Genomic DNA, 22,125 nt, shown 5'->3' with positions numbered 1-22,125 from the left:
AACCCCAGACATAAAGGGAGTTCCCTGATCGGTAAGGATCTCCTTTGGGACTTCAGTTCTAGAGAACATAAAAAATAACTCACTGGCAATGGTTTTAGAGGCAGTGTTTCTTATGGGGACAGCTTCAGGATAACAAGTGGCATAGTCAACAACGACTAAAGTATATTGATGCCCCCTAGCGGATTTTATTACTGGCCCCACGAGATCCATAGCGACTCTATTGAACAGAATTTCAATAATCGTTAGCAGTACCAGGGGACTCCGGAAATTAGACACTGGTGCACTCAATTGGCTCACGGGGCAGGAGTCACAGTACTCTTTTACTTCTCAATAGAGCCCAGGCCCAAAAAAATGCTGGTGAATTATCTCCTGGGTTTTTTCCGTCCCCAAATGCCCTGCCATAGCATGACTGTGAGCTAGGTCTAAGACTATGCGTCGGAAGGGTCGAGAAACCAAGAGCTGCTTAACAACCTCTCCGTTACTCTGGGTAACTCGGTAAAAGAGATTATTATTCACTGAAAAATGGGGAAATTGTCGATCAACCTCTGGTTCCTGAGGTACCCCATTGATGACCTTAACACCTTCTCGGGCATGTACAAGGGTGGGATCCCTTAATTGCGCCGTGCCGAAATTTTCACCAGATACTCTTAAGTTAGACAGTACTGGACCAGAATGGGAGGCTTCCTCTTCCCCTGTCAGTATCTGTAAAGGAAAACTATTCTCTGGATACACAGCACACTCAGGAATTCTCCCTGGACATTGTCTCTGGTTACGTAAGAGGCATGCACCAAAGTCACAAGACTTCCTGAGTCTGGTAATGCAGTTGCGGGTTGATTATTCAACAGTACGCTGCAGAACTGGGGTTCAGTTTCTACCTCCGGGGAAGCCGCACAGACCGGTTCAGCAAACAAAGACATCTGCCAGCCGGCCTCACACTCCATTGGTTCGGAAGTGAGGGGACAAGTAGCGAACACATGCCCCACTTCCCGGCACCTCGAACATCGGGGAGGTCCTTGTTTCGGAGAGGCAAATCGGGGCATGCTTGGGGAAAATCTCTGGGGACTCTCCAGTGCCATTTTTCCTGTTTCTCCAGTTCGGGACTATCTTCTAGCCGTGGTAGATTTGGGATGGTCACTCTTGGAAGGAGCACAGGGGAAGGCATTATCCTGAAGATAATCCTCCATAGTTAGATACCTGTCAACCAGTTTCACCAGCTCATTCAGGTCATCAGTTAAAAAATCTCACAAAACCTTTTTAATATCAACTGAGGTCCTTGCCCTGGGTTATAATTTCCACATTAAATCCCTAAAGGGATTGTCCAGGATTTTGATATTGATAGGCCATCACTATCAGATTGATAGGGGTCCAACACCCTACATCCCTGTTGATCAGCTGTATATTTATCGACGCGTGGTCCAATACCCTACAACCCTGCCGATCAGCTATATAATTGTAGCTCTGGTGCTGGAAGTTGGAGCCAGAACTACACCGCTCCGTCCATTGCTTAGTAGACAGAGCTGGTAACTGCAGTGCTGCTCCCAGTGAAGGGAATGGTAGCAGCGCTGAAGTTGCCTGCAACTTCCACTTCCAGTACACAATGGACAGAGCTGTGTACTTCCTTGTAGTGCATATGTCCCACAACTGAATAGCTGATTGGTTGGACCCTTATACTGAGGATAGGCCATCAATATCAAAATCCTGTAAAACCCCTTTAAAAGGGTTTTCCAGTAATTAAGATTTTTAAGCAAGTGCCTGCAGCCTACCACCTGAAACAAAAGATTCATATTTACCTGCTCCACTCGGCTTCTTTTCTACATGTTGCCTCCATGGTCCAGGGCCGGTGCAAGGATTTTTGCCGCCCTAGGCAAGATAAAAATTGCCGCCCCCCCCTTATCAGATGATCTGCCCATATAATGACATCACATATGTTCCACCCGTTTCTCAGCATTTAAATTAAAAGAGAGTTATATGTTGCAATAAAGCCCCCTATTAAGAATGGTGGAGAATAACTACCATAACTTAAGCCATAGCTAAAGAAACAAGCCTGGGGCGAAAAACAATAAGGCCCCCCCCTTTCCCCATGACACTTGATGACTTTTACAGAAGAAACTGTATATTGTGTGGCACAGTGTATGCTATATGTGTATAACATAAACATATTTTATATGAAAACTTACAATTACTTGGCTTGGCCCTTGGGATCTCGGACGCCACTTCAACACTTTGGTCGGGGGGCTCGGTGGAGCTGATGTTGTGTTTTATCCTAATGAGAAAGATTTCATAATAAGGATTTGGAGAAGGGGCAGGGGAATAGCAGAGCAGGGAGAGGCTGGTGCTGCTACTAGGGGATCATACCATGGGGGAGTAATAAAGCCACTATAATGCCACCCACCCCCCCTCCAGTAGAAATAATTCTCCTTATAATGTGACAGTGCAAAAAATACCCCCTTGTAATGCCCCCAGTTGAGCTAATGTCCCCATAGTGCCCCCATAATGTGCCAGTATAAAATACCCCTATATAGTGCCCCCAGTAAATGCCCCCATAGTGCTCCTCTCCCCCTTCCTCCTAGTGCCCCCCATAATGTACCAGTATAAAATGCCCCATATATAGTGCCCCAGTAGATGCCCTCAGTGTCCCCCATAATTTGTAAGTATAAAATACCCCTTCTCAGTGCCCCTGTAGATTACCCCATAGTACTTCTCTCCCACCTTCCCCATAGTACCCACCATAATGTGTCCCAGTATAAAATGCCCCTATACAGAGCCCCCATATAAAATTGTCGTTCTTTGTGGCCTCAGTAGATGCCCCTATAGTGCCCACCAATAATGTGCCAGTAAGAAGTGCCCCCAATGTACCAGTAATAAGTGCCCCATAGATGTCCCCCAATAATGTGCCAGTAAAATGTGCCCTCATAGATGCCACCCAATCATGTGCCAGTAATAACATCCCCCACCATCATGTGTCAGTAACAAGAGCCCCCCATATCATGTGCCAGTAGCCAGAGCCCCCCCTATATCATGTGCCAGTAGCCAGAGCCCCCCCTATATCATGTGCCAGTAGCCAGAGCCCCCCCTATCATGTGCCAGTAGCCTGAGCCCCCCATCAACATGTGCCAGTAGCCATAGGCTCCCCTATCATGTGCCAGTAGCCATAGGGCCCCCTATCATGTGCCAGTAGCCATAGGGCCCCCCTATCATGTGCCAGTAGCCATAGGCCCCCCCTATCATGTGCCAGTAGCCATAGGGCCCCTCTATCATGTGCCAGTAGCCATAGGGCCCCCCTATCATGTGATAGTAGCCATAGGGCCCCCCTATCATGTGCCAGTAGCCATAGGGCCCCCCTATCATGTCCCAGTAGCCATAGGCCCCCCTATCCCTATCATGTCCCAGTAGCCATAGGCCCCCCCGATCATGTGCCAGTAGCCAGAGCCCCCCATCATGTGCCAGCCCAGTAGCCACTAGTATTGACAACAACAACAAAAAAAAAACACTTATACTTACCTCCATGTCACCGATGCAATGCAGGCCTCTTCCGGCCTGTGTCCCGCGCTGTACGGCTCAGGGCTCAGGCGGCGCGATGACGTCATCGCGCCGCCTGCGCCGGCCTCTGATAGGCTGCAGGCACTAGGCCGGCAGCCTATCAGAGGAAGGAGAAGGGACACACCTCTCCCTCCCCTGCTGCAAAGCCTTCTGTATCGCTGTCCTGAGGACGGCGATACAGATGACTGGAGATGAGCGCTTCCACAATGGAAGCGCTCATCTCTGTGTGACACGTGTCCACTCCTGCTTATAGTTAGTTGCGGGCCCGCGCCCCTAAGGACTCTATGGAAGCGCCGGCCCTGCTTACTAGAGCGACGGCGCAGCATGAGGGTGCCGCCGGCCACTTAACCAACGTTTTTTTTTTAAACCGCACGGTTCCGGCGCCCCCTGCTAAATTGTGCCCTAGGCGGCTGCCTAGGTCGCCTTACAGGTGGCGCCAGCCCTGCCATGGTCCCATGCAGCGCTCCAGCCAATGCTGGCTTCAGCAGTGATGTGCTGGCGAGCAGCGCGTCACTGCTGAAGTCAGTCATTGGCTGGAGCGCTACATGTGACCATGGCCATGCTTCACCAGATGTAAATAGTGCTGGGACCAGAAGATGGAGGCATTATGCAGGAAAGAAGCGATGTGGAACAGGTAAGTATGTTTCAAGGGGCAGGCTGCAGGCACTTGCTTAAAAATCATTATAACCGGAAGACACCTTTAAGAAAACGTACTAAATATGCACTTGTTTAGCAGTTAGGCACCTGGCTGCTTTCTTGAAAGGGTTGCTTAATTTACACAACCCCTGGATATACGTCCTTTTAGGGCATATGGACGTCTCCTCCTCGGGACCCCTATTTATAATCTAGGACTGAAATGCTCTGTAGGAGTAGCTTCCATCCTGGCAGGCTTGATCCTTACTTATATTACAAGGACATCCATTCATCTGAACTTCCACCATGTACTACTACAGTGGCCGCTGCAGGGAAAAGGTCTGCTTGGTCATGGTTTCCTTCTGCAAAATCAGCTGCTTGCCAAGGGTGCCATGAGCAGGATTCAGGGTGATTAGTCCATGGCCTCCAGGGGCATATTTTTTAAAAGGGATGTCTCTGATGTGACAGCCCCTTTAATGTTTCATAGGTGGAACATTTTTTGAATGAAGGAATTCATTGTCTTCTATCAAGTGAGTAGGGTGGTACAACAATGCAGCCAAGGCTGCTCCCCAAAATGCACAATATGTGCCACCTTGCTAAGCATTGCCATGTTTTTCCCTTATGTAAATGCACAAGGTAATATATTTCCAATCTAAAATGCAAAACTAAAATGAATATTGTCGAATTTGTGAATTTAGGTTTGGTTCACACCATGTCAGCGTTCACTGGTAAAATTTGACATCTTGTTCTAAGATGTCCATAGACTGTGCTTAGTTGATTTTGCCAAGAGCGTCCTGTTGGCATATGTTTGGCTGGTATACATTTACCTCACCTGTATTAAAGATCCCTTTCTTGCATAGGAGTCAAAGGCGGACTTTTGCAACTACATAGGTATTCCCAACCGTGCCGTCTGAGATATTGTCATTACAACACTATGAACAGCTGAGGAATGGTTGACCGAGCATTGCGTAGTGAAATAACCATTGTAAATTAGAGGGTAGTGAAACTACATGTTCTACCTAGATATATTGCGGTAAAATGTAGCCCTTCACTGCCATAGCCTATTTCTAATTGACATTTAGGCCAATATTTGCTAGACGGGTTCTACAATCTGCTTCCCTTAGTATTGAATATTACAGAACGTGAAGAGGGTTGTGCTAAGAGCTTACAGACATGTATACTACCGCCCTACTGCCGCCCTACATCATTCATCAGCCTGATTAAGCACATGTAATTTCTACTCCCAAACATTCTCATGTCACTCAGTTCGCGCTACACGACTCTGTACCAATAACTGGCATCGAATTATTATGACATAAACCTAATGATTTAAGTGAACACAGACTCAGTCATGGTGAGAACATCAGTCAGGGGAGACCTCACAGATGATTCTTGTTCTCCTTAGTCCGAAACTAGAATTAACTTTTCCAAAAAGAGGCTAAGAGAAATGACGTCTACTTATTCTGAAATATTAAAGGGGTTATCTCATGAATCATTTTCACATCAAAAGCCCAGAACTGCTGTACATAGCTGTTTTAAAGTAATTTACATTCTTACAAGCGTTAAAAAATAGCCTTTTCTTCACCTTTTGCATCCATGTTACATTTGGTGTTGCTGCTGGCAGAATGAGTCTCCTTCCCCCTCTGGCAGTTGAGGATACACCTTTGCAATCCAGTTTTACAATCCTAACAAGCCGAGAAGGAGCAGGACAGGACAATAGTCTTCATGGGATAACCCCTGTAAAGGGGTTGTCCAGCTTTTGAACACTTTTGGGCAGTCCCTTCTTCTTCTTCCCCCAACGGAGCTGTGGAGGGAAGCCTATTTCTTCCCCATCGCTCGGTTCTAGTTCCTTCGATCCACCACTACATTACCTATGCTCTGGTCCCCCATCACTGTCACGGGCTGTCATTGGCTGCGGTGGCACATGTGACCTCATCCGCTACAGTAGTTTCACAAGCTCGGAATGGAGCGCGATTAACTCAGCGGTGGACTGAAGGAGGTGGACTGAGCGGCGGGCAGAAGTGAAGTCCTGTTCTCTACAGGTCTGATGGGAAGGATGGTGGGGTTGTCTAAAAGTATTTGAAAGCTGGACAGCCACTTTAAAAGTTGTATTGCTGTTATGGATAAAATTAGTTCTTCCTGATTCTCTTGTACTAATCACAGAACCACTTGGAATTTCTTTAGATTGGATCATTTTTCATGATCAACCTTTGTCTAGTGGTCATAGCTACTCAGTTTTCTGAAACTAAGCAGCGAGAGAGCCAACTTATGAAGGAACAAAGAGTCCGTTTTCTTTCCAATGCAAGCACATTAGCCAGCTTCTCCGAGCCTGGCAGTTGTTACGATGAGCTTCTCAAGTATTTGGTGTATGTGACTCGCAAGGCGAGTAGGCGGCTTGTCCAGCTCTACCGAGTAGCGGTCTTTAAACTTGGTTTCACGACTAGTCCCGCAGTGAAGAGCAACAATGAAAAACCCAATCGCAAGCATAGGAGAAGAAAGTCTTCAGTGCACCATCTAATCCATCACCATCACCACCATCATCACCATTATCACCTGGGAAATGGCAGCCTGAGAGCGCCACAGGCCAGCCCGGAGCTCAGCGAAGTGGAAACCAATTCTCCTCATACCGGAACTAGGCTAATGCTGTCGTTTTCCGGGGCTCAGGCCTCCCCCATCGCTTCAGCCTCTAACACGCAGTCCATTCACAGCATTTACCATGCCGATTGCCATCTCGAACCTGTGCATTGCGTGCCCGTCTTTGCCCAGCCTGGTACAGTTGCGACAAATACAGAGGTTCTCCAAAAAAGTATTGTAGGAAATAAAAACTATCCTACCGTACACCCGAGCATGCCACCAGAGGTCCAGCAACCAGAACAAGGGGAAGTTTCAGAAAGCCTTGTGATGACGAGCGACGCTAACATTTACACAAGGCCAATGTACAGTTCGATGAACAGGCTACTGGAGACCCAGAGTACAGGTATGGTAAAACAAGATGGCATTGTGGGCAGTAGATGGCACCTTTTGTGTTAATGTATGCATTCTGTGTGTTTGGATGAGCAGCAGGTGTCCTATCGTAATTATTGATGCTGTCCGTCTGTCTGAATGTCCATGGCTGGAGTCGGAGAATGCACTGTGTACAAATAATACATTAAACTGGTAACTAGTTGATGATACTGTGCCTCACCTTAAAGGTGATTGGGTGCTTCTCTTGTTTAATGCTTGCCAGGTTGCCAAGAGAGCGTCATTTTCTGTCTCAGCCGGAATTAGTTAAGCTTCACGAGCATGCAAGCAGGCGAGTGATTATTATTACATATATCATTTTATTCACAATTAGGCTAACCTTTCAACTTTTATTGCACTTTTAAGCAAAGCGGCATGCTAAAGACCCTCCACAGTGGTCCTGCGATAGGTGTATGGATGCATGCATGCTTTGCTTTGGCATATACATGTATATACCCTCACCAAATATGGGGAAGCCAAGTGGGAAAATTAATTCCATGCATGCAGTAACAGCTCTCCACCACTTTTTATACTAAGAAGAGTTTGGCGCATGCGCAGACACAGATGACTCTGCTGCCTGCATTCAGTGTCTGCACAAGAGGATACAACCTTGAGAGCTATGGACGCGGTGATGTGTTTACATGCCGTACCCATGAGCAGCAGAGGGATTCAAATTCCACACTTCTGTAAGGAATGAGGTGTCTTAGAGTTCGCTGTGTCACCCACCAGTGCCTGTGAAGAAGTTCATACTTGCCTGCTAACCAATGCTCCATTCTGGCTCCATCTCTCCCTGGATGTCTTCACTGGACTTTCAGTCCCTGTCTATCATGTTCTGCATGGGCGGGGTCACGTGCGCCTCTGCAGCCAATGACTGACTTCAGCAGTGATGTTCTGCTTGGAAAGATGTCACTGCGGAGGCCATTCATTGGCTGCAGCGACACTCATGACCCCATCCATGCAGAAGTTGACAGACAGGGTCTGGAAGTCCAGTCAAGGGAGCCACGGAGCAGTGGAGAGCAAGTAAAAATAGATTTCTACACAGGTACCGCTGGGTAGAGGGGGGTGAATTTAAAAAAATCCTGACAATCCCTTTCATTTGACCTGATAATCAGTTAATCGATGTGATCAGCTTCAAAAAACCATTTGCACTGGCCTCTGCTGGGGAAATACAGTATTGCATGCTGGTCATACAAATGAATGGCTGACCATGTGATATATGTATGGTCAGGCTGGGTGCAGAACAGCGAAAGCCATTCTATGTTAGTATTTATAAAAAAAGGTGGTCGCGCTGCCAGGTATACGTCCCAGTTCACAAGCTCTAGAGAAGCGGCAATACTATGTTAGTATGCTAGCAGCTGGATGCCAACAAAGATAATTATTCAAAATATTCAGTATAAGTTATTTCATTCTCACATCTTCCAAAATATTTTTCCGTAGCCTGTTATTTTAATTCAGTGAAAACGAAACTGATATCTATCTCACCAGTGTAGATCATATATCACAGTAACACATTTTCCAAAATTCTCTTTTTACATCTCAATATAGAAGTCACAGAAATAGGCCCATTCACATTAGGCCTCATGCACACGACCGTTCCGTTTTTTGCGGGCAAAAAACGGGCAAGTGTAAGGATGTGAGCGACTTTGACAAGGACCGAATTGTGACGGTTAGAGGGTAGGTCTCATAAAAGTTAAGACTGATGGCTCAATAAACAAGAACAACATTAAATGTTGATGGATTTAAGCTGGAGAGGTTGTCCACCTTTCCTGACCTTTTTTTTAGAACCCCCAGCATGACCAGATCTGCGGTGCTGAGCATACATGGGCTACTTTCACACTTGCGCTGTTGTTTTCCGGTATTGAGATCCGGCAGAGGATCTCAATACCAGAAAAAAACATTTCCGTTTGGTCCTCATGTATTCTGAATGGAAAGAGATCTGTTCAGGATGCATCAGGATGTCTTCAGTTCCAGGAGCATTGCATTTTGTGACCGGACACAAAATCTCTGCAAGCCTCTGGCCCGTCCCCATTATAGTGAATGGGGCTGGATCCGACTGCTCGCAAGTGTGAAAGTACCCTAAGTCAATGGTGACAGTTCCGTTTTTTTTAGGAGCCTAAAAAAATTGATCCGTCACCAATTGGCTTTCAATGTATTTAGCGATGGATTCGTTTTTTTTTCCATTTTGATTTCCTAATGGAACGGATGCATCCTGATGTGCAAAATCAAAACGGATTAGTTTTATTCCGGTATTGAGATCCGGATCTCAATACCAGATTTAACAAAGCAAGTGTGAAAGTAGCCTTACGGCTGAGTTTCGGCTCCCCCAGGATGTTGATGCGGGTAGCTATGGGACCAGTGGCACATGAGGGGGAGCGATTTTGCTGCAACTCAGCAGTGGGGAACAGCTAAGTATGCTTACCACCGTAGGACCGGCCACGCTCTAGGGCAGGGATGCCCAATCTGCGGCCCTCCAGCTGTTGCGAAACTACCAATCCCAGCATGCCTGGACAGCCTACAGCTATCAACCTACAGCAGGGAATGGTGGAGTTGTAGTTTTACGACAGCTGGAGGGCCGCAGGTTGAGCATCCCTGCTCTAGGGGGCTGAAAAAAAGCACGGGAAAGGTGGACAACCCCTTTAAGATGGACTGTTGCATCTTTTCATTTATGAGATGGTTTTCACTGCTTCCAACTTTCTCTGGATATGCCGCATCATCAGATAGACATTGTGTTTGGCTTCTGGTCAGTTGCTTGATGGTTTTATAGTCAACCCCTCCCCCAAACAAAAAATTGCATTGAGCCGCAAAAGGCAATATAGATAATGTAATGCTTTAAAATCTGTTTGCACTTGTGATTTTTTGTTGTTTTTGGACAGTGTATTTGGTTACTGTGTTACTACTGTACTAGAAAGTGAGCGCTAATCGTATTGTGTTCATTTTACAATGCGTAAAACACAGTACCAAAGAATTTCTCTAATACAGGACCAGGGGCCTCTGTATTTTGTGATTTAGGACTGTGTGTGTTACAGTGTGTTAATGCGGTATCAAGTATGGATAGCACTGCTTCAGTTGTGATATGGTGTTGAATCTTCATTTTGCTTTGCTGTGAATGTGAGGATTTTTTTTCCTTCTCTTTTTACATTTTGCACACGACATCGCTGTACGTAGTCTGCATGGGTAGCAGTATGTCTCTTGCTGCTCACTGAGAATTTTCTGAAAGCCCTGTTGAGTGATTTTCATAAGTTCCATATGACCTTAGGTATCTGCAAGGGATCCTGTAAAATCTCAGTCCAAGCCGCAAGTTCTGAGATTGATTCCTTAGATCCTGAGATATGTTCTCACTGCAAAGAGCCCGAGCTTCCAGACAATGAAGAAATAGAGTCTGACAGTGATGGAGGCTACGAGTTCACTCAAGATACTCAGTGCAACGAGAAGATTGAGCAGAAAAAGGGAAAGACAATAGCCAAGAATCCCACCAAGCTGATGAAGGCGTGGAGAATGGTGTGCGAGACGTTTAGAAAGATCGTAGACAGCAAGTACTTTGGCCGTGGTATAATGATCGCTATCCTAATAAATACTCTGAGCATGGGGATTGAATATCACGAACAGGTAAGGCGTTAAACCTACTTGTTTTTGTATTGTTAGTGTGGCATGTGTTAGAGGCAAATACACGTATTAACCGGCGGGTGCTCCAGGTCCTTGAAGGGGTTATCCAGGAATACATAATTTCTAACAGGTGCTGGCAGCCTCCTTACCCTACTGAACGGATCATACTTTCCTGCTCCCCACCGCTCCAGTCCTCCACTTCGGCTTACTCGTCTTCATCTTCCAGTCCGGGGTTTGTTTTCTTTCTCCATATCATGGTCATGGTCACCTGATTCTCTTCAGCCAACCACTGGCTTCAACACTGACGCGTCTCTTGTGGATGCATCATCTCTGAAGCCAACGGTGACCCTTCCTATGCTGGGGAGGACTCCACTGGAAGATGGAGCCACAGGAGCCAGCGCGGAGGACCGGCGCGGCAGGGAATAGGTACGTTTGATCCGATCAGTAGAGGAAGCCGGCACCTGTTATAAATTATTTATTCCCGGACACCCTCTGTAAGCCCACACTAATTTATTTATACGATTTTGGTTTAAAGGAGTTGTTCACAGGGTAGGTACTGATGAGACCCTCAGCGATTCTGAGTACAAATGTCCCTGAGTCCCCTGTTGTAATGTAGCAGTAGCCACAGTCTATCTGTCTATTCACTTCAATGGGACTGATGGGGGACTTTCCATGGTGTAACCCACAGGGTCGTGAATTCGGTAAGCCAAACCTCCAACTGCTCTGTTTTTCACATTTCAACTCCAGCTCTGACTCCACTATAAATGGCTCATGTAGTCCTGAACTGAACTGTCTTCCTGTTGTTTCTAGCGATTCTGAGATGAGAGCAGGCTCAGTAGTGGCGAACTTCTTCCTCCGGTCTTCAATACTGAGCATGCTCAGCGCAGATTTATTTTAACTAAGGCCTTGGAGCAATAGCATGAAGGTGTTTAGTCTTAAGTTGGCCATAGACATTAGATCTACGTTGGCAGAACCCACAGATTTCGGCGGGTTCAGAGGATTGGGCAAGTTGAATTTCATCTGTACGATCCTTTTGTTCACAGGTGTCAGGCAGTGGCTTACTCCCATCTCCTGATATACTACATATGCATGCTCAGCCGAGCCGACCATGCATATAGATGGGAGGATTGGGAGATATAGCTGTCTGCCAAACAAGCTGAAAGTTATCTCGGTAAGGTTTAAGGGTATATTAGACAGCCCATTTAACAGAAGATTGCGGGGAAAGAAGGCATTCATCTGCTCGCTAGCAGAGGGGACCACTGCAATTACACAGCACGATCTGCCGCCTACAAACGATGATTTTTTAACCTGTCAAAAGATTTGGATTGCCTACAAATTGACGGCAGTATTAAACTGCCCGATGATCGCTAACGAGCGGTACTGCCAAAAGTTTAATACACCCTTTAATCTAAGAGATGAGAGAGAACAAATGAGAGGTGCTAACTGATTTGACAAAATGGCACACCTAGGCACTGTTTGTAGTGCATTTTGTATTTCTCTAATAAATTGCATCTAACACCTGTCTGCAGCATTTTGTTAATAAAAATTAGGAAAAATGTCAGGAAAAGTTATATTTTTGCAACGTTTTCATGCCTTTTTTCAGAGGCGGATGTACTGTTACAGTGAAAAAGAAATAGTGCTTGTGGTCCAGGGTGGCCACTTAGATAATGCCCTTAAGAGTGGCCCCAAATCGAGTCAAATGTGTTCAGTAGACATATTCAGTAGATCCACATCCACTATGTAACACAGGGTATGAGGAGAAGGAAGGAAAGAGTGAGAGGCTTAACTACCTTATGCACAATGATGAGTGGGTAGGAAATGGGTTATATGGATCTTTTGGAAAAAGACCTTGCTGGGAAAGGAAACTGCTCCTGGGACATGGGCCTATGGGTTCACCATAGTGATCTAGAGGTGAGCCTTATTACCAACACAGGTGCTGCCGGGTTGAATTAGGACCAGTTCAGAGAAGGTCGTGTGATAGTGAACTGCTGTCATCCAGTGTAAGAACAGATCAGTCATCAGCATTAAACAGACTACAGGCGGTTTGAAAAGCAATTTGTAGTCTGCTGTACCCAACTAGTGGATAAGTATCACCCATGGATTAGTGCCTTAAAGGGCCTTTCCTGGATTACAGTATTGAGGACCTATTCTTAGGATAAACCATTCCTTAGGGTACACCATTAAAAGGGTTTCCGATCTAAGACAATAGGGGCATATCGCTAAGACCCACACCTATATCAAGAATGGAGCAGGGAAGGTGGTGGGCAGAGGACCCCGGGTTTCCTCAGGTCTGGCCACCACCAAGCGCTCTCCCCATAGAAGTGAATGGGAGTGCTCCGCGCTTGTGTGGCCACCGCTCCCATTCATTTATATGGGGATGACGGGAATAGCCAAGCCAGCACTTGGCTATTTTTCGGCGACCCTATAGAAATGAATGAAGGGTGGCTGTGGAGTGCGCCCTCCACCACTTTCAGGGCTCCATTCTCAGTGTAGATGCAGATCCCATTGGTGGGACCCGCACCTATCGGACAATGGGGGCATATCCTTAACAGTGACCCCCACAGAGGCCGCCCCTTTATTAGTGACCTCCACAGTACCCCATTTTCTTAACAGTGATTTCCACAACACCCCGTCCCCTTAACAGTGGCCTCTACAGCAATCTTCCACTTAACACTGACCTCTATAGCGGACTGTTCCCTTAACTGTGACCTCCACAGCAGCCTGCCCCTAGGGTGGCCAGAGGTCCAATTTTAGGCAGGACAGTCCACTTTTAGACTCCCTGTTCTCCGTTCGACGCAGGGCCTGGACGGACACAGGGATGTTCTTTTGAACACCTCACTCTCAGACAGCAGCACTGTGCTGTCTGAGCGTGAGCTGCAGGGAGAATGAAAGTAAAAATCTACTTCTGTCAGCCTCCCTCCCACCCCTGCAGCTGACAGAAGTTGATTTTTACCCTAATTTGTTTAATCCCCGTCGGCTGCTGAGAATTGGGGGGGCGTGGCTTAGCGGGACCTGGGGGAGGAGTTTTTAAGTCCGTCTTTTGAGGGTGGCCAGAATAGCCACCCTACCTGCCCCCTGAACTGGGACCTCCACAGCACTCCACTCCCTTAACAGTGTCATCCATAGCGCCCTGCCCCTCTAAAGCTGACCTGCAGCAGTGAAGAAAAATGGCTGGGTTGTTATGGAAACCTGGAGTAAAACTGTGTGTATGTGGAGACTAAGGGCCTGCGAGATTCTATTGGCTGATAAGGGACATGTGACCGTGTGTATGGCAGTTGGGATATGAAGAGAAAGACTTGCAGGCTTGTATTGGCTAATGCAGGTAATTTTTTGGGAATATCTCAGAAACGGTATGTCCTAGAGAGCTGTGACCCCCACAAGATTTCTTTCCAGGTAGCAAGTGATGTGTATACCAAGTTTTGTTAAAGTCGATGGTTGCGTTTTTGAGTGATCGCGGAACATACATACACACATACATACCTACATACACTGAACAAAAATACTGTATAAACGCAACACTTTCGGTTTTGCTCCCATTTTGCATGAGCTGAACTCAAAGATCTGAAACATTTTCTAATTACACAAAATACTCATTACTCTCAAATATTGTTCACAAATCTGTCTAAATCTGTGTTAGTGAGCACTTCTCCTTTGCCGAGATAATCCATCCCACCTCACAGGTGTGGCATATCAAGTGTGACATAGTGAGGGGTTGTGTCTGACAAGGCAGGTATTTTCCTCCCAGCATGTGCGGCTGGGCTGTTTCCAGCCAGGACCAGAGTTTAAGTGCTGGTCCGGGTTTTGGCAGCACCTGGCTGTCCTTAAATAGGCAGTTGGGCTCAGCAGAGATGTCTCTGTTTTGGGGATCTGAGGCTTTGTGCTGTGCTGGAGGACAACTGAGAACTTTTATTGTGGCAAAGGGGTTATTTTAAGAAATTGCCATGGGAAGGGGGGGGGGGGGGCCGTTTCAGTTTTCGCCTCAGGCAGCAGAAAGGCTAGGTGCACCCCTAAAACTGAATGTATGTTTCTTTAATTTTGCCTTCATATACTAATCATGGTTTTCAAAATCTGCTTTTCCCGCAGCCAGAGGAATTGACTAACGCCCTGGAGATCAGTAATATAGTCTTTACAAGTTTGTTCGCCCTGGAAATGATTCTGAAGCTTTTGGTTTATGGCCCGTTTGGATACATCAAGAACCCATATAACATATTTGATGGGATCATTGTCGTAATCAGGTAATTGTACTGCTTCAGCTAATAGCTTGAATGATATCTATCTAAGTCTACATTCACATATGCAGCACAAACTCCAGTAGTCAGAGGAACACACTAGCGGCGATTACCGTATCCGCACTACAATGCGGATCCAACTGGGCTTCTTTCCAAACAAATGCTGCTGCATGCAGCAGTATATGTCTGGCCAGACACCGGCATTTATTCCGGAAAGTGTCTGTATGTCCTGTCTGTGTTGGCTGCGCCTGCTCTTCCTGTTATTACAGAAGGCTAGTAATTGTAAAATCCAGTATTGTAGCCCATTGTTAGAGATACCAGCAGTGAGGGGGAGGAGGTTGTGCGCACCAGATCAGAAAGTGGATTGGGAAAGAAAGCATCTACTGTAATTTCAGGGAAGGCACATTTTGCAGTTGTAGAGAGTGAATTACACAGTGTGTTTATCAGAGTAGGGAGAGCAGAGAGAACCCACAGCAGACACAAGAGAGGAAGGCAGGAGAACCATCACACATTTATGGGCTGTAGAAGTAGAAATGAGCACAAGAAAGTGTACAAGAAAAGCACATGAGAGATAGTGACATCAGCAGCATCCTGGACACACATAGGCCTCATATCCACGTCCTTGTGAGAAAGTCTGAAACTATTCTCGTATGTTGCGATCTGAAAAAAAAAATCTACCAAACAGCATTAGTGTGGTCGTCTTTGATGCACAATTACAAATAAAAAATAACTTTGAACAGGTAGTTAAAGGGATAGTCCCACCACAGACATGAATGATGTATATCTAGGATTTTCTTGACTGTACTGTTGCTGTGTTGTAGTTCCCTACATAGCCGGTGGCCATGCAAACTACTGTGCAGGAAAAATGAAAAAATCTTGAGGATAGGCCATCAGTAGTAAAATCCTGGAGAACTCCTTTAATTAATCTGATCGGCGGGGGTCTGACAACCCCGGGACCCTCAGGCCCAGTGACATCACAGCTAGTATCACTGGCCTGTGCGAGGCTAGTGAATGGAGATTAGCCCCCCCCTAGGCCAGTGATATTAGTTGCAACGTCACTGGGCCTGAGGCAAACAGGGAGAAGGCCGCGCCACTCCTGGAGCGCCGCAGCCTTCTCAAACATCTGATTGGCGGGGGGCCCGGATGTCGGACCCCCACCAATCAGATGCTGATGATCGGTCATCAGTTTAAAAGAACAGCAGATCCCCTTTAAGTATAACTCATCCGGTATTAGAGCTGCACCTACTATGACCCTGCTGTTTTGTTGGACCAGATTTTTCTGCTGTGGCAAAACAAAAACTACACAGAACAAGAAAAACACGCAAACCATGTTTGTACAAATCTCATTCCCACTGACGTAACTCCTGACCAATGCACTTATTCCAGATGCAAAAAAAAGAAATATAGCATAAAACCGCCAAGTGTCAACTTGACCCATGTGTTACTTGTAAGTGCTTGACCTGGGTAGTTGGTTCTGATGGCCAGGGTCATGGCTGCTCTTGATAATGAATGTATACGGGAGTGAGCACCATGTCATACTTCAAGCCTTTGCATAATCAGATTTGCCCTTTCTTCCTGTATGAGTAACAGATGTTCGGCCTGTGGCGTGTTTCTCACTCCAGTATACATCTGATGTACTGTATACTGACCCGGGCGGCTCTGACCTTGTTTATCTGCCTGCAGCGTTGACCTTGAGTCAGACACACATCTAGAAAACAGCACTTTCTGTCCTTGTCCTTAGACCGAATGCCAACTGGAAACGAGAGTAGCCTGCGTTGACCTTTGCTGGCATATAGCCATCTTAAAGGGGACATTGATGGGCATAACGCTAGAATATGCTCTCATTGTCAGATAGGTGCGGGTCCTAACCTCTGGGACCTGCTTATATCTCTAGAACTGGACCCTTGAGGTGAATAGAGAGCAGCCGCTCATGCACAGGCCCCCTCCAATCACCGCTGAAAATAGATGAGCATGCTCACTTGGTCATAGTGATAAATAGAGAATAAACTGCACATGCGCAGTGTGGTCTCCTTCACTTTTTTTCAGATAGGAGCGGGTCCCAGAGGTAGGACCCGCACCTACCTGACACTGATGGCATATCTTAGCCAAGCCCATTTAAGTTAATCAATGACAGATAATCCCCAAAAAACAATAGCTAATTCCATATCTGTTTTTTGGATCAGCACAAGATTCTTTCAAAATATCTAAGTGTCTCATAAACAGAATAATTAAAGGCATCAGTCAGTAGATTTGTACCTATGACACTGGCTGACCTGTTACATGTGCGCTTGGCAGCTGAAGGCATCTATGTTGGTCCCATGTTCATATGTGCCCGCATTGCTGAGAGAAATGTTTTAATATATGCAAATGAGCCTCTGGGAGCAAAGGGGGCGTTACCATTACACCTAGAGGTTCTGCTCTATCTGCAACTGCTGCGTCTTCTGCACTTTGAATGGCAGGACCAGACAATGTAAGCATGATCACGCCTGCCTGGCCCTGTTAATCGTAGTGCAGAGGGCGCAGCAATTGCAGAGAGAGCAGAGCCTTTAGGTGTAATGGTAACCAGGGGCGGACACAGACAGCAGAGGGCCCCTGTGCAAATAATGTGCCTGGGCCCCCCCCCTCTCAAGCCAAATTCTCAACATAGCCAATTCCGTCCTAGCATTACTTATAGCAATACAAAACATACAGAGTAAGGCTACTTTCACACCTGCAGCACTATGCCACGGCCACCTGATCCGGCAAAGAATGCAAGGAATTGGCCGGACACAAACTCAGGCATGCAGCGGTTTGTGTCCCACTGATTCTCTGCATTTTTGCCGGATTGTGGCCGATCTCTGCCAGACCCCATTATAGTTAATGTGGCCAGCGGACATTCTGTCTGCATTCAGCAGTGCTGGAGCATTCCGGAAGGCTGTTCTCTACAAGAAGAGCCTGCCAGAATCACTAACTCCGATGTGAAGGTAGCCTAATACAGGTCCACATACCTCTTACATCCAGGGACGTCTTCGTTGATGTAGATGTTCTCTGTCCTCATCTTCTTGTTTCAGACCACACCGCCATGATGATTTCTTTCTGTCATCTCTTCTCTCTGCAGGGTTTGACAGACAGACATCTTAGTTTCCTAGTTTTCCATCATCCTCCCACCTAATCAACACCCCTCTAATATTGTGCCTGCTGTGCTCCATATACAAGTTACACACAGATAGTTCCCCTTAAATAATTACTGGCACACAGTGTCCTAAAAAATAACTGCGCCCAGGAAACAGTGTCCCTGACACTAATAGTGTAAATATAATGTTCCCCAAAAATGAGTGTGCTAAGCTGATACCGTGCCAGGATGCCCACCAAAGTAACAGTGCTCCCTAAAATCCCACCAAAAGAAATAATTATCTACCAGACAACACCTAGTAGTAATAGTGCCCCTACAGTAATAATGACCTCACTGTGTCCCAGAAGTAATAATGCTCCCATAGTGTTCATACTAGTATTCAAGTTCCTCATAGTCCCTCAACTGTAATAAAGCCCACCATAATGTCCCCAGTGGTAATAATTCTCTTTATAATGTGCACCAGTACATAAAAGTGCCCTGTTGTGTGGCAGTATAAAAAAAATTCTCCTCTTAGTGCCCCCTGTAGAGTCAATGTCCCCATAGTACCCTCATAATGTGTGCCAATGCCCTCTACTGTTTGCCAAAAAAAAAACTCTTAGTGCCCCCAGTTAAGCCAAGGTCCCCATAGTGCCCTATAATTTGTGCCAGTATGAAATACTCCTATATCGTGTGCCTCCCCTTGTTCCCATGGTGCCTGACAATGTGCCAGTAAAAAATGCCCCCATAATGTGTGCCAGTATATAAAATAGGGTCACCAGTAGATGCCCCCATACTGCTCCCCCCTTTTTAGTGCCCCCCATGTCTGCCAATATATAAGATAGAGCCCCAGAAGATGCCCCCATAGTGCTCCTCTCCCCCCTTCTCCATAGTGCCCCCCATGTGTGCCAGTATATAACATAAGGTCCCCATAGTGCTCCTCCCCCTCCATAGTACCCCCCATGTGGGCCAGTAACTAACATAGGGCCCCCATAGTGCTCCTCCCCCTCCTTAGTGCCCCCCATGTGTGCCAGTATATAAAATAGGGCCCCAATAGTACTCCCCCCTCCATAGTGCCAGCATGTGTGTCAGTATTTAAAATAGGGCCACCCATAGTGCTCCCCCCTCCATAGTGCCCCCCTTGTGTGCCAGTATATAAAATAGGGCCCCAATAGTACTCCCCCCCTCTATAGTGCCCCCATGTGTGTCAGTATTTAAAATAGGGCCCTCCATAGTGCCCCCCATGTGTGCCAATATATAAAATAGAGCCCTCCATAGTGCCCCCCATGTGTGCCAATATATAAAATAGGACCCCAATCGTACTACCCCCCCCCCTCCACAGTGCCCCCATGTGTGTTAGTATTTAAAATAGGGCCCCCATAGTGCTCCTCCTCCTCCATAGTGCCCATAAGATAGGGCCCCCAGTAGATGCCCCCATGAGTGCCAGATAGGGCCCCTAGTAAAGTGTAAATAAATAAAAATATAAACTCACATACTTACCTCCTTGCCGCTTTCAGCGATGCGATGCAGGCCTCTTCTGGCCTGTGTCCCACGCTGTATGGCTCAGGCGGCGTGATGACGTCATCGCACCGCCTGTTCCGTCCTCTGATAGGTTGCAGGCCTAGTGCCTGCAGCCTATCAGAGGAAGGGGAAGGGAGACGCCTCTCCCCTGCCCCGTCGCAGCATCCATCCGTATCGCTGTCCTAAGGACAGCGATACACATACAGATGAATAGAGATGAGCGCTTCCACAATGGAAGCGCTCATGTCCCCCTGCTGCCGGTAGGAAGGGGCCCCCTCCTTCTCTGGGCCCCTGTGCAGCCGCACCGGCTGCACATGCGGTATGTCCGCCCCTGATGGTAACGTCACCTTACAGGCTCAACAGGTAATAATGCCTGTATACAGGGAGTGCAGAATTATTAGGCAAGTTGTATTTTTGAGGATTCATTTTATTATTGAACAACAACCATGTTCTCAATGAACCCAAAAAACTCATTAATATCAAAGCTGAATATTTTTGGAAGTAGTTTTTAGTTTGTTTTTAGTTTTAGCTATTTTAGGGGGATATCTGTGTGTGCAGGTGACTATTACTGTGCATAATTATTAGGCAACTTAACAAAAAACAAATATATACCCATTTCAATTATTTATTTTTACCAGTGAAACCAATATAACATCTCAACATTCACAAATATACATTTCTGACATTCAAAAACAAAACAAAAACAAATCAGTGACCAATATAGCCACCTTTCTTTGCAAGGACACTCAAAAGCCTGCCATCCATGGATTCTGTCAGTGTTTTGATCTGTTCACCATCAACATTGCGTGCAGCAGCAACCACAGCCTCCCAGACACTGTTCAGAGAGGTGTACTGTTTTCCCTCCTTGTAAATCTCACATTTGATGATGGACCACAGGTTCTCAATGGGGTTCAGATCAGGTGAACAAGGAGGCCATGTCATTAGATTTTCTTCTTTTATACCCTTTCTTGCCAGCCACGATGTGGAGTACTTGGACGCGTGTGATGGAGCATTGTCCTGCATGAAAATCATGTTTTTCTTGAAGGATGCAGACTTCTTCCTGTACCACTGCTTGAAGAAGGTGTCTTCCAGAAACTGGCAGTAGGATTGGGAGTTGAGCTTGACTCCATCCTCAACCCGAAAAGGCCCCACAAGCTCATCTTTGATGATACCAGCCCAAACCAGTACTCCACCTCCACCTTGCTGGCGTCTGAGTCGGACTGGAGCTCTCTGCCCTTTACCAATCCAGCCACGGGCCCATCCATCTGGCCCATCAAGACTCACTCTCATTTCATCAGTCCATAAAACCTTAGAAAAATCAGTCTTGAAATATTTCTTGGCCCAGTCTTGACGTTTCAGCTTGTGTGTCTTGTTCAGTGGTGGTCGTCTTTCAGCCTTTCTTACCTTGGCCATGTCTCTGAGTATTGCACACCTTGTGCTTTTGGGCACTCCAGTGATGTTGCAGCTCTGAAATATGGCCAAACTGGTGGCAAGTGGCATCTTGGCAGCTGCACGCTTGACTTTTCTCAGTTCATGGGCAGTTATTTTGCGCCTTGGTTTTTCCACACGCTTCTTGCGACCCTGTTGACTATTTTGAATGAAACGCTTGATTGTTCGATGATCACGCTTCAGAAGCTTTGCAATTTTAAGAGTGCTGCATCCCTCTGCAAGATATCTCACTATTTTTGACTTTTCTGAGCCTGTCAAGTCCTTCTTTTGACCCATTTTGCCAAAGGAAAGGAAGTTGCCTAATAATTATGCACACCTAATATAGGGTGTTGATGTCATTAGACCACACCCCTTCTCATTACAGAGATGCACATCACCTAATATGCTTAATTGGTAGTAGGCTTTCGAGCCTATACAGCTTGGAGTAAGACAACATGCATAAAGAGGATGATGTGGTCAAAATACTCATTTGCCTAATAATTCTGCACGCAGTGTAGTGTCCCCAAAGATAATGTCTCCTAATATGTCCCTGTAATAGAAATGCCCCTACAGTGTCTTCCCAATAGCAACGTCCCCCACACTGCTCCATATAGTAATTTTCCCCCACAGTCATTTCCCCCACACTGATCCCACATAGTAATCTCCCCCATAGTAATTTCCCCCACACTGCCCCCACACAGTAATTTCCCCCACACTGCCCCCACATAATAATCCCCCCATAATAATTTGCCCCCACACAGTAATTTACCCCCACACATCTCCCATATAGTAATTTGCCCCTACAGAGCCCCATATAGTAATCTGTACCCACATAGTAATTTTCCCCCACACTGCCCCGACATAATAATTTCCCCCACACTGCCCCCCATGTAGTAGTCTGCCCCTACACTGCCCCCCATGTAGTAGTTTGCCCCCACACTGCCCCCATGTAGTAATTTGGCCCAACACTACCCCATGCAATAGTTTGCCCCCATGCAGTGGTTTGCCCTCACACTGCCCCCAATGTAGTAATTTGCCCCCACACTGCCCCCGATGTAGTAATTTTTCCCCACACTGCCCCGA

General features: G+C 46.5%; 1 protein-coding gene across 2 annotated transcripts in view; it reads left to right on the top strand.

The window, feature by feature from the left end:
- CACNA1G (calcium voltage-gated channel subunit alpha1 G) overlaps nt 1–22,125 on the top strand; it is a 206,709-nt gene that overhangs the window by 53,299 nt on the left and 131,285 nt on the right. For both annotated transcript variants that reach the window (XM_040435736.1, XM_040435735.1), the window contains exons 7-9: nt 6,358–7,150; nt 10,430–10,779; nt 14,860–15,011. In XM_040435736.1, the coding sequence (XP_040291670.1) occupies nt 6,358–7,150; nt 10,430–10,779; nt 14,860–15,011 (1,295 nt within the window). The remainder of the gene's footprint in view (nt 1–6,357; nt 7,151–10,429; nt 10,780–14,859; nt 15,012–22,125) is intronic.

Source organism: Bufo bufo, chromosome 6 (assembly GCF_905171765.1).
Source record: "Bufo bufo chromosome 6, aBufBuf1.1, whole genome shotgun sequence".
NCBI classification, from domain to species: Eukaryota; Metazoa; Chordata; class Amphibia; order Anura; family Bufonidae; genus Bufo; species Bufo bufo.
This window is presented reverse-complemented; position numbering and strand designations above follow the sequence as displayed.